Raw genomic sequence first — 14,049 nt, forward strand, 5'->3', positions numbered from 1 at the left:
GATATAACCAGACCTCAGTGCCTCAGCCACCTGGACATCATCAGTGCCAAATCACTGGGCTAGAAGTCATTGCCAAACTGGCTTAATTGTTAGGTTAAGTTAGTCAAGGTCATTAGATGGGAATGGTTGGTTTCCAAGAGGTTGCTTTGAGCCTCTTTGTGTTCTGAGAGAGCATATCTTCTGCCTTGGGTTCCGTGTTTACGTACAAATCTGTGAAATATTTTTTTTTTTACACCAACCCCCGGCAGTGTAAAGTGTAAGGTTATAATGTGTAGGAGTCACTTCACTGAGCTCCCAGATAAACATCTAGGTGGGCTCTCTAGAGCTCACAGGTTATGAAAGCTGACACCATGATGGAGATCTATGTGGAGTCAGATTGTAGCAGCTTTCAGAGCTATGCATTGAATCGCCTGACTATTTGTGTTGAAACCAATGGTAACATCAAGCAACTGTGGGCTTTGTGTATGAGTGACTTCCTGTATGCATGCATGTGCACAGTATGCATGTGTGAAGAGTGTGTCAGGTCTCTTGGAACCGGACTTACACACAGGTGTGGGTTGCCAGATGTGTGCTGGGACCAGTCCTTTGCCAGCACAGCAAGTGCTGAGCCATCGCTATGGCTGTGTGAACTTATTTGAAAGCAGGGAAAAGTAAAATACAGAAATGCTGGGGGACCTGGGAACAGTCAGCCTTGTTTGCTTTTTCTGATGGTCTTACCAAAGTCTTACTGAATTGGTGCCTTCCTTGCCTGTGGGCAGATGAGGATGGCAGGGAGCCCCACCCCACAGATACAAGGTTTCTGAGTGGGCCCTGCAGATGTGGTCAGATCTGGATATTTGTGTTCATGGGCTAGATTCCAAGGGGTGATCTTTAAACACTGCTGTGCGTTGACAACTGTTTTGCAGGAGGGATAAACCAATATATCCCATATGTCTCTCTCTCTCTGACTTCAAAACAGAAACATTATTACATAATGAGATTTTCCAAGTCAGACCACCTCTTGGGGGCATATTAAATTATTTAAATTCTAGATGCTAAAATACATCACTTGTGCTAACAACACCTGTCTCTGTGGTGCAAGGTTGCTGGTACTTTGCTAGTCATGTTCAGTGGAGGGGCCAAATCTGATGGTGGAGGGAAACTAAGTAAATGGACTAGGCCCAGGAGGTGACATTTAATCTCCTTTGTTACTTTTTAGGGACTGCCCACTAGAGAGTTGCCTGGTTAATGTTCCTTTGATCTGCCTGTGGCTGCAGACTTAAAATGAAATAATATAAACCCTTAGACCAAGATTGTCCTATTAGCATTTAAAGCTTAAACAAATGTATGGTGCCTCCTCCTGTAATCTAACAGTTGGGAGGGTGAGGTGGGAAGATCTCCCTTGAGTATAACGCTAGTTTGAGTTACATACAAGAGTCTGTCCCAAAACACAGAAAATGCAATCCGTGCATAGCTGAGTATTTTAAGGGTGTTAACACAGATGCCCACCAGATGTAGGCACCTAAGCTGTGTGCACGTGAACGATTGTGCACACACACGAGTACACATGTGCACTCTCAGTGGTGACAAAGAATTGTTTCTAGCCATTGTCAGGTAATCGTCAGGGAGCAAGGTCTCTGCCTTAGACAGAGGGAAGGCTAACGTTTTCAGGGGTGTAAGGCCTGTGGTTCACAGTGAACACATGAAGAAAGGGTTTTGATTTTTAACCAACTGGCTAAACTAAAAGCTTTTACGTGATATAATTTCAAAAAAAAAAAAGAATACCTTTGATGATTTTAGAAGACTAGAATTCACTGTTTTCATTTTGTTCTGTGTCTCTCAAAATGTACATTACCTGTCTTAGAGACCTGGCCTGCCACAGGTAGGAAGGTTCAGCATGGAGAACACAGGACTTTGCTCAGGCTCAGCCTCCTTGGGCCTGGCCACACAGCCACGCCAGATGGCAGTTGCAGAAGCAACAAAATAAAACAGGTCAAGTCCAAATGTGAAGTTAGGAGGAAAAGGGGGCCCAGACTCCCCGCCCCGCTTTGACCTTGAGTCGCTGATGCCCAATAGGAACATAGGCGAAAGGTTGGCTAGATAAAGATCTCCCCTCCACTCACCTACCCTTGCTTTTCACTGTAGGGAAAACTGACTTTCAAAAGCAGAAACCTAGCTGAAGGTAATGCTGTTCTGTTGCTATGTCTGGAAGCAGATCCAGGGGCGTCGAGTGTATTATATAATATTCATTATAAAATATTCTCAGTATAATGCATATTAATTATAATTCACATTGCATTATATTATAACATATTTATTAGAAAGATTTTGATATTTTTACGAGCAGCTCAAATACACACAAAATAAAGTCTTAATGGACCCCATAGTTTCATATTTTTCATATTTGCTTTACTATATGTCTTTAAAACTGTAGTGGATAAAGATATTTCTACAATAGCAAGGTCTAAGAAAAACTTCCCATAACCCTCACCCACGTTAGCTTTCAATTCAGTATATTTTCTTTGCGCATTTGTGACCACAATGCAATGAGAATTTAGCCGTGAAAACTTACGTGATGTATACAAATTTGCTTTTGTATACAGACTTTTACATGTCTCATTTATTTTTAACTCGGGGTACCTCAGTGCTGGAGAGCATAAAATGTTGAGTAAAACAAAACTGAAAATGACTACTGACATGTTTGTTAAAAATGGGAGTTTTAGAGGTGTTTGACCAGAAAACCAAAGAGAAAGAACAATTCTGTGCCGTGCTAGCAGGCCAAGGAGAGGTCTATTAGTCTGGTTCTTGGGCTGGTAGAGCTCCTCAGCCTGGCACCCTTGTATACCAGCTGCCTATGGAGTCCCTGGGAGGTGGTGATTCTTGGATGTTGCTTAGGTGTTGGTGGGGGCCAGGCTACTTGGGACCCCCATTAGATTGGCTGGTTTGTCACTATGTCTCATCATGGGAAGATGAGACTGGTGGTCAGAGTTGAGTTATTCTGCATCTTTGAAATGTTCATTTATTTATTTTATGTATGTCTGGATTTATGTCTGCATATTACTCAAGGGCATCAGATCCCATGAGACTTATAAGCAGTTCTGAGCTGCCATGTGGGTGCTGGGAATTGAACCCAGGAGCTGGAAGAACAGCCAGTTCTCTTAATTGCTGAGCTCTCTCTCCAACCCCTGTTCTGCATTTTTGAAAAACTGTCTTCTGGGCTTGAGATACAGCTCAGTGTTAGAGCACTTGTTAGCATGCCCGAGTCCCTGGGTTTGGTCCCCAATACCACCCCCAAATTTTTTTTTTTTTTAGTGTTAGCGCTCTGCTATTGAAAACAACAGCAATAACAAAGCAGCATATAAAACAACCAAGCTCAGTCGGTAGAACGCTGGCCTAACATGCATGAAGCCCCGGATTAGACCCCAGCAGCACACAGTCCTGGTGTAGTAAGTGGCATGTGCCTGTGATCTATCTCTGCAGTCAAGAGGAAGAGGCAGGTAGATCAGAAATTCAGAGTTTGGGGCTAGCCCAGAGTAGATGGGGCCCTGTTGTCTCAAAACGAATGAACAAATGAATCTAACATAAGGAAAACTACCCTTTTCAGTTACTGCTTCCTACTGTACCTGCCTCCCCCCTGTATTTGAAGCATTCCTCATTTGCTTATCTGAGGGAATACAGAAGTGCTCTGCACTTGGGGTAAAGTACACCTTACGCTGAAAGCCAGCTACAGATAGAGCCATTTGAGACATGTTTTCCTGTTACCGCCTTTTCTCTTTCTACCTGGCCAGGCAAGCACTCTACCTCTAAGCCATGCCCCAGCTTTTTAAGATTCTATATTAAATGCGTTTTTCAGGCAGAAAATAAACTTTAGGAACTTTTGATTAATCTCCCCATGTAGACAACAGCTTGATTCATATTATACAATAAAGGGAAAATTATAAGGCTATGGACACTATCAGACCCTAGATTCTATGACACAAGATTTAGTTTGAAATGAGGATCACGTCACACTGAACAAATACTCTTGACGTTTATAATTGCTTTTCAGATGTGCTACATTCTTGGTCCCCAGTATGTGTTTGTATCCTGGCAAATATGTTTATAACTGGATTGGAAATGTGGCTCAGTAGTTAAGAGCAGTTGCTGCTCTTCCAAAGGACCTAAGTTCAGTTTCCTACAGCCATATCTGGCATCTCATGGACATCTGTAGCATCTGTGGCAGCCTCTTCTGGCCTCTGTCACCAGTAGCACTCATGTGCACCTACCCCAACACCCGCACACATACAATTTAAAGTAAAAATGAAACTTTGTAAAAAATGTTCATAGCCATTTCCTGTACTGTAACTTGTTAGTCCTGGGTGATAGGCAAAAGACTTGAGAGTCTCTCATCATTGAACATGTCTAGGAAAGGTAGGGGAGACATTCCAGTAACATCATCTCTTTCTTCCCAGAATGGATGGCTTATTCCCTCACTTTGAGAGTTAGTGGAAATAGGTTGGTAAATATTTTGCAAAGTTTAATTGCTTTTAAGAACTGAATCTCAAAACTGTGAATTATATGATGAAATGCTTGCAGGGCCTGAATGTGTATTTATGCCTCTTTCTTTCTTTCTTTCTTTTTTTTTTTTTTTGGGCAGGAAATCACTACCTGTTTGCCAGATTACTACAAATGGACTCAATACCTGTTTATCAAACTCTACGAAGCTGGACTGGCCTATCAGAAAGAGGTACGTTCATGTTAGTTACCCTTTTAAAATTTTAAAAATTCTCTCCACCTTAGAATCATCACTTTTAGCCAGGTGCGGCGGCCACACCTTTAATCCTCACACTTGAGATGCAGAGGTGGCAGATCTTGGTGAGTTTGAGACCAGCCTGACCTACAAAATGAGTTCCACGATAGCCAGAGCTACATGTGAGACCCTGTCCCAAAAATATCCCCCCACCAAAAAAAAAAAAAAAAAAAAAAAAAAAGCCCAAAACAAAACAAACAAACAAACAAAAAAAACATAACTTTTACATGAGGAAGAAAGAAAATCCTTTTGCACATAATGGTAAGGATGAATGTGCCTCAAGTTCATACCAAAAATAAGACAGTGTTTCTTTTTACCTACTAAGTAAAACTCTCCCTGCAACCTCCCTGGTGTCATCGGTAATAACAGATGGGCCAGCTTTCTTTGGTTTATGAACCTAGAAATTTTACATCCTAATACTTAATATCCTGATCATCTCTATATACTCATGAGGGGAGGACCTTGGGGACCCTGTGCTACAGGGAATAAATTGTTCCCTGAGCCTCTTTCCACCTGATTCCAGACAGCATAGCTTCAAGTTTCGGATGACTATACTACTGGCATTTATAAAATCATAACCCAGATTATAGTTCATGGATTAGCTAACTCCTCTGCAACCTTATTTTTATGCTGATGTGGAGAACATCCAGAACCTGTCAGGTGCCAGCCTATCTTGACAGAGCCATTGGAGATACCATAGTAAAGGGCTAACTGTGCTGGCTGTAGCAGAGCCTCCAAGGGCTGGAAAGTTCCTAGCACTGCTGAGAGGATACCCTTGTCACTAGTACAGGCTAGAGGGCAGTGTTGGGCCCCTGACCAAGCAGCAGAGGCTGGCTGACAGTGTTGTAGCCTTCAGTAGCACCTCCCACAGCCCACTAGAGTTCCTCACAGAAGACAGGTTAGCCCGAAGACCAGATTTGAGGCGTATGCAGACGGTAAACAGGGAGGAAGAAGGGTTTATAAACCATATGGCTAGCACTGCCTCTGTCTAATGGGAATTATTAGGAATACTTTTTGGTGCTGAGGAATTGCACATGTTAAGCACATAGTCTGCTATTAAATTTCTAAGCACTGTATTTGAAATCAGGTATAAGTATAGTACTTCGAGCCTGCTTTGTACTAGGAGGCACCTGAATGTCACCAAGCGATAAGTGTAGACAGAGACTAACAGGAACTCTGGAGAGTTCTCCTCATAGTTAGGACTGTATTCTACTGGCCAGGCGAATCTATGGGGTAAGACTCAATGATCACCTTGGGATGCAGGGTTAAAGGTGAACCTATGGGGTAGGACTCAATGATCACCTTGGGATGCAGGGTTAAAGGCAGAAAGCACAGCATTTTCGAGAGGGGCTGAAAATGTTCTGTATTTTGACATGGATAGTGGGCACAGGTTTACTCATTTAAAAAAAAAATCACTAATTTGCTCACTTAAGACTCATCTGCTTTCTATATACTGTATACTTTAAACTGCAGCCTTTAAAAATTGTAAACACAGACCTGAATTCCTCCCTTTTTGTCAGTGTCTCTGAGACCTTAGTGTATTGTATTGATTGCTCCTCTGCCCCTCATATTCATTCTCTGTGATATGATTCTCTGAGGATACCAGTCCTCTTACCACAAAGCTGATTGTGAGAGTTAAAGGGTCACATGTAAGCCGAGAGTGATGGCACACAACTGTACTGCCAGCTCTTGGGAGACTGAGGCAGCTCAAGTGTCAAGCTAACCCTGAGCTAGACAGCCACTTAGCATGAGAACTGCCATCTGGTTATCACTCAGTGAGTTAGTGTTGTTATTAGAAGCAAGTATATTGATTTCTTCTCCAGTAACCCTATTCTTCTAAACTTTAAATAAGTCCAGTTGTTCCTTTGCAAAGTGTTTTACAATTTCAGATCCTGAATATTCATCCTGTCATTCAAGAAAAACCTAAAGTTGAGTTAGACATGTGCTCAAAGGCTTCCCCAAGTCTTCTCTAGCAAGGGCATTTCATGTGTCCTTGTCACATCTTGCTAGTGGCCCATTGACCAGGCAGCCCACCCTAAAGATGCCCTTAGGCATGCACTGTCATATTACAGCCTTGTTCCCCAAGGGCACCTCCACGGGACATTTAGCACACTGTGCCCTCCTGTCTCCTGCCTCCTAACAGGCCTTGGTTAACTGGGATCCAGTGGATCAAACGGTGTTGGCCAATGAGCAAGTGAATGAATACGGCTGCTCATGGCGTTCTGGAGCCAAGGTGGAGAAGAAATACCTCCGGCAGTGGTTCATTAAGACAACCGCATATGCAAAGGTAAGTGGCGGTAAGAGACTCTCAGGAATGCCCAGTACATGGGTAGACCACACTGGTGGCTCTGTGGAAGGAGCCTGAGCAGAGCCTTTAGAGAGGGGAGGCAGAGCCTCGGTGTTGCTCACATTCAGGGTGGTGGGCGAGGGTCTTCAAGCTTTAACACAAAAGGCCATCTGGAGGTCACTCTAGGTCATTGTTTGAGGCGCTGTCACAAAGCAACAATAACTCTGTAATTATGCATCCAAAAAAGAAGAAGGGGACGAGTCTTTGTGATGCTCCAGAGGGCTCGAGTTCTGGTTTTTCTGTACCATCGCTTATAGTGACCTAGAAGTGAAGAGTTGACTGGTCTCCAGGAGGTGAGGCCAGGGTAGGAATGAGCTGGGCCAAGTCCAAAGCTCTAGATGTGACTTTTCTGTGCCTGTGGTCCACTGTGAAGGCTGCTATGGGCCTCAGTTTCCTGGCGAGTAAGATGAATGGTTAGACCTGTTGATGGTTCAAGCACCTTCTGGCTCATTGCTGTATTCAGAGATTCAAGACAAATCCAGTAGTAGAAGCAGAGTTGCTTGCTAAGTCATAGTGGCCTGGAATAAGTCATCAGTTCTATATGTGTGTAACACCCAGTGCTTCTATTTTGACTTAAGTCTCAGAGGCAATGCATTGCATGCTGGGACAAAGTCCGGGTCTCATCTGCAGGTAACTCGGGTTACATGTTGTGTGCAGGGCTCATATACAGAGCAAGCACAGGGTTCTAGGCAACTTCTGATTACCACACTCTGGGCCAAGCCAGCAGCTCAGCAGACCCTTGTGTCCTCCCTCTAAGGACTGTCGTCTGCACTGAGACTCATCATCCTCCCCACTGTCCTCCCTCTAAGGACTGTCATCTGCACTGAGACTCATCGTCCTCCCCACTGTCCTCCCTCTAAGGACTATCGTCTGCACTGAGACTCATCGTCCTCCCTCTAAGGACTGTCGTTGTCGTCTGCACTGACCCTCATTTTCTTTTTGTTCACTTTTATGCAGCTGACCCTGGCATGGATCTGGAAAAGGTTCAGAAGAGTGTAGTAGTCAGTGCCTGGTGTGAAGCAAAGCTAGCAGTGTAGGTTTCTATGTGGGCCCTCTCTGCTAGCCTTAGACCCACCAGGCTCCCGAGAGGGCTGTCACTCCCCAAGCCCCGAGACTCTGATGGCGTATTGGAAAGAAGGGCGCCAGTCCCCTCCCGGATGTGCCATGGAACTCTAATGGCAATATTGGAAGGCCACCTGGTTAGTGCCTGTGTTCGGGCCTGCGCTTTGAGTTGGAAATGTAATAACCTGGCACCAGAGGCATTGTTCTTTAAACTGTCAGCTGTGAATTTTTAACTGTTCCGCAGAAATAGTGAGTTGTCATGGTAACTCTTGGTTCTTGCTGAACTCCTGTGCAGATTTATTGAAAAGGCTCTTAGGAGGTCAGCACTGAAAATTGGGAGAAGAGGAAGAGTCTATGATGCTGGCACAGGCAGTGTCTCTGGTAGGAGGGCAGAGCAGGCCCAGGGCTGTGTGGCACGAGGAAACCCTTGGATTGTGCCTTGTTAAGAGAGGCATTGAATCTCCAGAGGCCATGATTGGGAGCATGGATAACACCCTAGGACTGAGGACAAAAACAGAATTACTGAAGATTAAAAGTAAGCCTCTGAGAGACTCAAACAGAACTTCTAGAACAAAATAGATCCAGAAGGGGGTCAAGCATGACCCAGTGCCCCTATAGGGTATCATCTGCAGTACCCAGCATGTAATAAAAATTACTACATCTTTTTTTAAAAGCAGGATACTGTGACTCTTAGTTTAAAGAAAAAGATAAGTTTAGGCATAGACCAAGGGACTGAAGTTAGTTAATAATACCAAGGCATTTGTTACATAAATGAACAGGACTTGAAAAGAAAAGATGATCATTGTGAATTTCAGGAGAGCGGAAACCACCTATAGCAACGAACTGGCTGGAAATGTGGACCAAAAGAGAACGCCAGAAGGGAGCGACGCTTCAGGGTTTGGGCTGCAAGAGTGGAATAGACCATAAAGCCAACCCTGTGCTCTGAGGACACTCCCTCAGGACAGTCTCACCCCGTGTAGGGGGTGCATGTTGAGTGGCCCTAGCAGATAGATGCGTACTGGGCGTTGAGGAGCTAAGAGATGAACATTGCAAGTTAAACATGAGAGCCATGTGGGAAGTAGGTCTGGAGAGGTGATTAGGGGCTGGACTTCAGCACAGGAACAGCATGAAATAATAAAATATTGTAAAGAAAGTAGTGAATGTCAGAACCATGGTGTAGTTCTTTTTCTTTTTTAAAGATTTATATAGTTTTTAAACTCCTGTGTATGTTGTGGGTATGTGCATGCGAGAAGTTCTGGATCCCATGGAACTGGAGTTACAGATGGTTGTAAGCCACCCAGAGAGGGTGGGTGCTGGAAGCTGAGCCATCTCACTAGTCCCCAGAATCTAGATTCAGGTAGGAGAAGCAGAAGGGGATTAAAAAAGTACGCAGAGGCAGAATCCCCTGAGCTTGGTGATCTGTTGGATGAGGAGAGAGGATGCAGGCAGTGGTAGCATCCAGGAAGACCTGGGTTGATGGGAAGTTTGGGGTTAGACCACTCTCCCGGGGTGGAGGTAGTCCTTTGGGTCCGAGATGGCCATTAGACATTAGAAGACGAGGGAAAAGTACTAGGAGCTTGGAAATTTTGGTCCGGGTTCTTAGAGATCGAATGAGATAGGATTCTTGAAAACCTGGTATGATAGAAGTTGTCATGAATTAGCGAAGAAACCTGGCTGTTTAAACCCCACTAAACCACAGGGGTTTAAACAAGTAGGAAGTTACTTTCCCCACATAATGAGAACCAGTTGCTGGGGCTGAACTGGTACAAGGGCTCTGACTTGGCATCTGGGTGCTTCTCTTGGCCTTTTCTTCCTGCCACTGATCTTGTGGTTGCTAGATGGCTACTGCAGCCCCCTCCAGAATCCACATCTCCATTCAAGACAGAAGCTGCAGGAGCAGTGCAAATGATTTATCTGCATAGCAAGAACTTTCCCAGAACCGCCTGCCCCAATAGAATCCCATTCATGTTTTGTGTCACGTGACCCCACCCTAGCATTGAGAGAGAGAGAGAGAGAGAGAGAGAGAGAGAGAGAGAGAGAGAAGCGGACATGGGCTTTTCAGCTCCTGCGATCCAGGTGGAGGAGGGGTGAGCGGTGAGCGCTGGCTTGACCCGAGAGCTGTCTGCCACAGGGCTCTTCATAGAGCTCTGTGTTTGCCCCAAAGCTGCCCATGTAGTCAGCTTTAGGAGCAAAGCTATGTCCAGGAGCCCTGCCATTCCCTCGTGCTCTAGAGTCTAAAGAGAACCCTGAAACAGGAACCCGTATAATTAAAGGCTGTTGTGTAGTGTGTTATATTTCTTCCGTTCACCCCTGCCCAGCCCTTCAGAGCTGTTCACCGTGAGTTGTAAGCATGATTGCAGCCACTGACAAAGAGAGCTAAAGTGGGAGAGAAGACCGCAGAGCCTTGTGGGTGGGTGGGTGGGGTCTCATGGTCTCACCCACGAGGGGAGGAACATGAAGGTTTTCCATGCAGGAGACACAGGCTTTGGCTGTATTAGATGTCTCGTTCCCATTAGCAGTTTTAGCTAACTGCCCTTATTAAATCATAGTTTCCAAATTGTGCCCTGCCTGGGAGTCGGTTGAACAGGGCAGAGGGAGATGCCTTCTTCCGTTGACGCCAGCTTGCTCAGATTTAATTTTGTGAGTGGAAGCTGCTGAAGAGAATGATCTACGAGGCAGAGTCACTGATCAGAACTTCAGACCTGTGGAGAAGTTACAATGTTGCAAATCTAGATCCACATTTTCTTGGGGCGATTTGGCCCTCTTAGAAGACATTCCTTGCCCCCTGTGTACTTGACTTTGTGGCCAGTAGGTAAATCCTTGGCAATGTATAAACAGAACTGTGGTTTTTCATTGGAATGTATAAACAGACCCTTAGTTTCCAACCAGTCAAAGGGCTAAGAATGCTTTCAAACTGGGTCTGTGGCCTAAAGTAGAGGTTTCCTCACTTTGCTGTAGCTGCCCACCTTCTGCTCCCACCAATGCCTTGATTTTTGGCTTTCTTTGTTCTCTTACTCTAAAAACTTCATCAAAGTTTTAACACATTGGCACATGGAGTCTGGTGTATCCTAAATCTGTGTTCTTGGGCCACAGTCACTCCTCTCTGACTCCAGAATAAACCATCTCTTCTCCCTTGGGAGGTGAGAGCTATTTTCGTTTGTTTGTTTGTTTTGTTTCATTTGTTTTTTTTTTTCTTTTGTGGACATTGTGTGCATGCGCTTGCGTGTGTGCGTGTGCGTGCGCGCGCACGTGCACGTGGGCACGCACGTGCACGTGGGCACAGGGTCTCTTTGCTGGCCTTGAACTCTAGAGCATCTTGTCTCAGCCTTCCAAGTGCTAGGATTGTAAGTATGTTCCACCAAGCCTGACTCCTCCGGATTTCATACCCCTTAAAAAAAAAAAAAAGTCTAGAAACCTGGAGTTTCCCCAGATTTTTTATTCTGTGAGCCAACTGAGTTTCTACACCTGTGGTTTACCTGGTGGGAAGAGGAACTGCTTGCCAAGGGTAGAGGTGTGAGATGAGACCAGGACCACCCTCACAAAAAGAGAGTGGACAGGAACGCTGAGTGGGTGTTGCTGCTCTAGCATATGCTGTGTTGTTGGGCGAGGCATTCCCTCAAGATCTGCTAATCCAAAGTTGGCCTTGAATAAATGTGTTTAATTTTTTATTTGTCTATTTTTTTGTTTTTTATTTTAAGATTTATTCATTTTATGTATGAGTACACTATCTGTATTATGATTTTATGCCAGAAGAGGGTATCAGAGCCCATTATAGATGGTTGTGAGCCACCATGTGGGTGCTGAGAAATGAACTCAGGTCCTCTGGAAGAGCAGTCGGAGCTCTTAACCGCTGAGCCATCTCTCCAGCCCTAAATGAGTTTATTATACAGGGAATTGAAAAGAGCTTATTTGGTGCTCCAAGATATTGGTTTCATTTGCTCAATTTAAAAAAAAAAATTATTTTACTTTGTAAAAATATTCATAGATTTGCTTAGATTTTAGGCCAGCATCTTTCCAGAATTAGCATGCGAAAACATTCACATTTCTTCCTATTTGAGTGTTTGGGCCTCGTTTCCATCTGAATATTTTAAGGCTAAGCACCTCCACCAGGAGTTTTCCTAACCCTTGACATGCACTATGGGAAGAAAAACCAAACAAAACCACTGGCTGCTAACATGTCACCTCAACACTTGGAGGAAGCAGGAGGATTGGGAATTCAAAGTCAGTTTGGGCTAAGAACCTGTATCAAAGCAAACAGACAAACAGACAAAAAGAACTAGAAGAAGTAGGGAGAGGAGGGGGAAGAAGGAGAGGAGGGGGAGGAGGGGGAGGAGGGGAGGGAATAATCACAAGACAGGGTTCTGTTGGTATAGCCCAGCAATGCTGGGAAGGGTGACACAAAATTCTGTGGGAATTGTCGCCAGTCAACTGGAATATTCTGTGGTAGGGAAAGACTGAGCTCATTGCTAGTTGTGAATGTCTTTTGACTTCCAGACTGGAGGAGAGAACGCTATAAACACATTCAGCAATGGTATGAGGTAGCTTCCTTCCTTCCTTCCTTCCTTCCTTCCTTCCTTCCTTCCTTCCTCCTCTTTCTCCCTCTCTTCCTTCTTTCTCTTAATTCTTTCTTTTTTAAAGATTTGCTTATTTATTATGTGTACAGTGTTCTGCCTGCATGTATTTCTGCACACCAGAAGAGGGCCCCAGATCGCATTACAGAAAGGTGTGAGCCACCATGTGGTTGCTGGGAATTGAGCTCAGGACCTCTGGAAAGAGTAGCCAGTACTCTTAACCTCTGAGCCATCTCTCCAGCCCCCCCCCCCCCCCCCCCCCCCCGTTAGCTTTCTTCCATGAAACCTTGAACAGAGGTAGGTCAGGTCGATCTTGCTTAGATGAGTTGTGAATTGAGCGCCTCTGCTGTCTTTTGCTACCTCTGCTGAGGCATTTGAATGAGGGAATCTAATGTCCAGAACTTTCTTGCATGTGCCCACCCTTCCTACCTCAAGTTCCATACCACTTGTTCTCACATGCGCTTTGCACTGCTACTTTTCTGTTCTTTTCCCCCCAGGCCATGCAGGATGCATTGGCAGACCTTCCAGAGTGGTACGGAATAAAGGGCATGCAGGCCCACTGGATTGGGGATTGTGTAGGCTGCCACCTGGACTTCACATTAAAGGTAACCCAGCATTCATACCCATAGGTCGCTCTTGCATTTTGGAGCTCTTTGAATGCACAGCTGCTCTGCACCTGACCACAACACTACCCTGCGAAAAAGAGAACCAGGAAGGTGTCTTTCTGAGCAAGCTTTCTCTCCCTTCATCTTGGATGCCTGGTGCTGAGTGCAGAGTGGGGGCTGACCAAACCGTCCCCTTCTTATACACATTCCTGGTCCTGTGGCCAGAAGTTGCCATGCCCGTTTGGAAATGAGGGAAGGGATGGAATGGGAAGCCGTATAGCTCAGAAGGAGGACTGAAAACGTAATGTCACGTTTCATCCTGCCAGATTGATGGACAAGACACAGGAGAGAAACTGACGGCGTACACAGCCACCCCTGAGGCCATTTACGGCATTTCCCATGTGGCCATTTCTCCTAACCACAGGCTTCTACATGGCTGCAGTTCTCTGAAGGAACCCTTGCAGAAGGCACTAGTCCCTGGCAGAGGTGAGTGACATGGTGAACCACAGGCTTCTGGAGTTACCTCCTTCAGCTGGATAGCAGCAGCCCACAAGAGCCGTACACTTCCCGCGTGTTTGCCATTTCTCCTTCTCTTCTTCAGCTCGGCTGTGATTTTTACCTTATCTCAAAACCTGAGGATAAAACAGCTCTGGCCACCTTACGTCGCCTGTCCTGAGTCTCTCTGAGTCCCAGCCT

The 14,049-nt window shown here is 45.2% G+C and overlaps 1 protein-coding gene across 1 annotated transcript in view; it reads left to right on the forward strand.

The window, feature by feature from the left end:
- Lars2 (leucyl-tRNA synthetase 2, mitochondrial) overlaps positions 1–14,049 on the forward strand; it is an 82,036-nt gene that overhangs the window by 31,786 nt on the left and 36,201 nt on the right. Inside the window, exons 5-8 of the mRNA XM_051203011.1 lie at positions 4,616–4,705; positions 6,912–7,055; positions 13,246–13,353; positions 13,680–13,839. Coding sequence (XP_051058968.1) covers positions 4,616–4,705; positions 6,912–7,055; positions 13,246–13,353; positions 13,680–13,839 — 502 coding nt within the window. The remainder of the gene's footprint in view (positions 1–4,615; positions 4,706–6,911; positions 7,056–13,245; positions 13,354–13,679; positions 13,840–14,049) is intronic.

The sequence above is a fragment of the Phodopus roborovskii genome, unplaced genomic scaffold, assembly GCF_943737965.1.
Source record: "Phodopus roborovskii unplaced genomic scaffold, PHOROB, whole genome shotgun sequence".
NCBI lineage: Eukaryota > Metazoa > Chordata > Mammalia > Rodentia > Cricetidae > Phodopus > Phodopus roborovskii.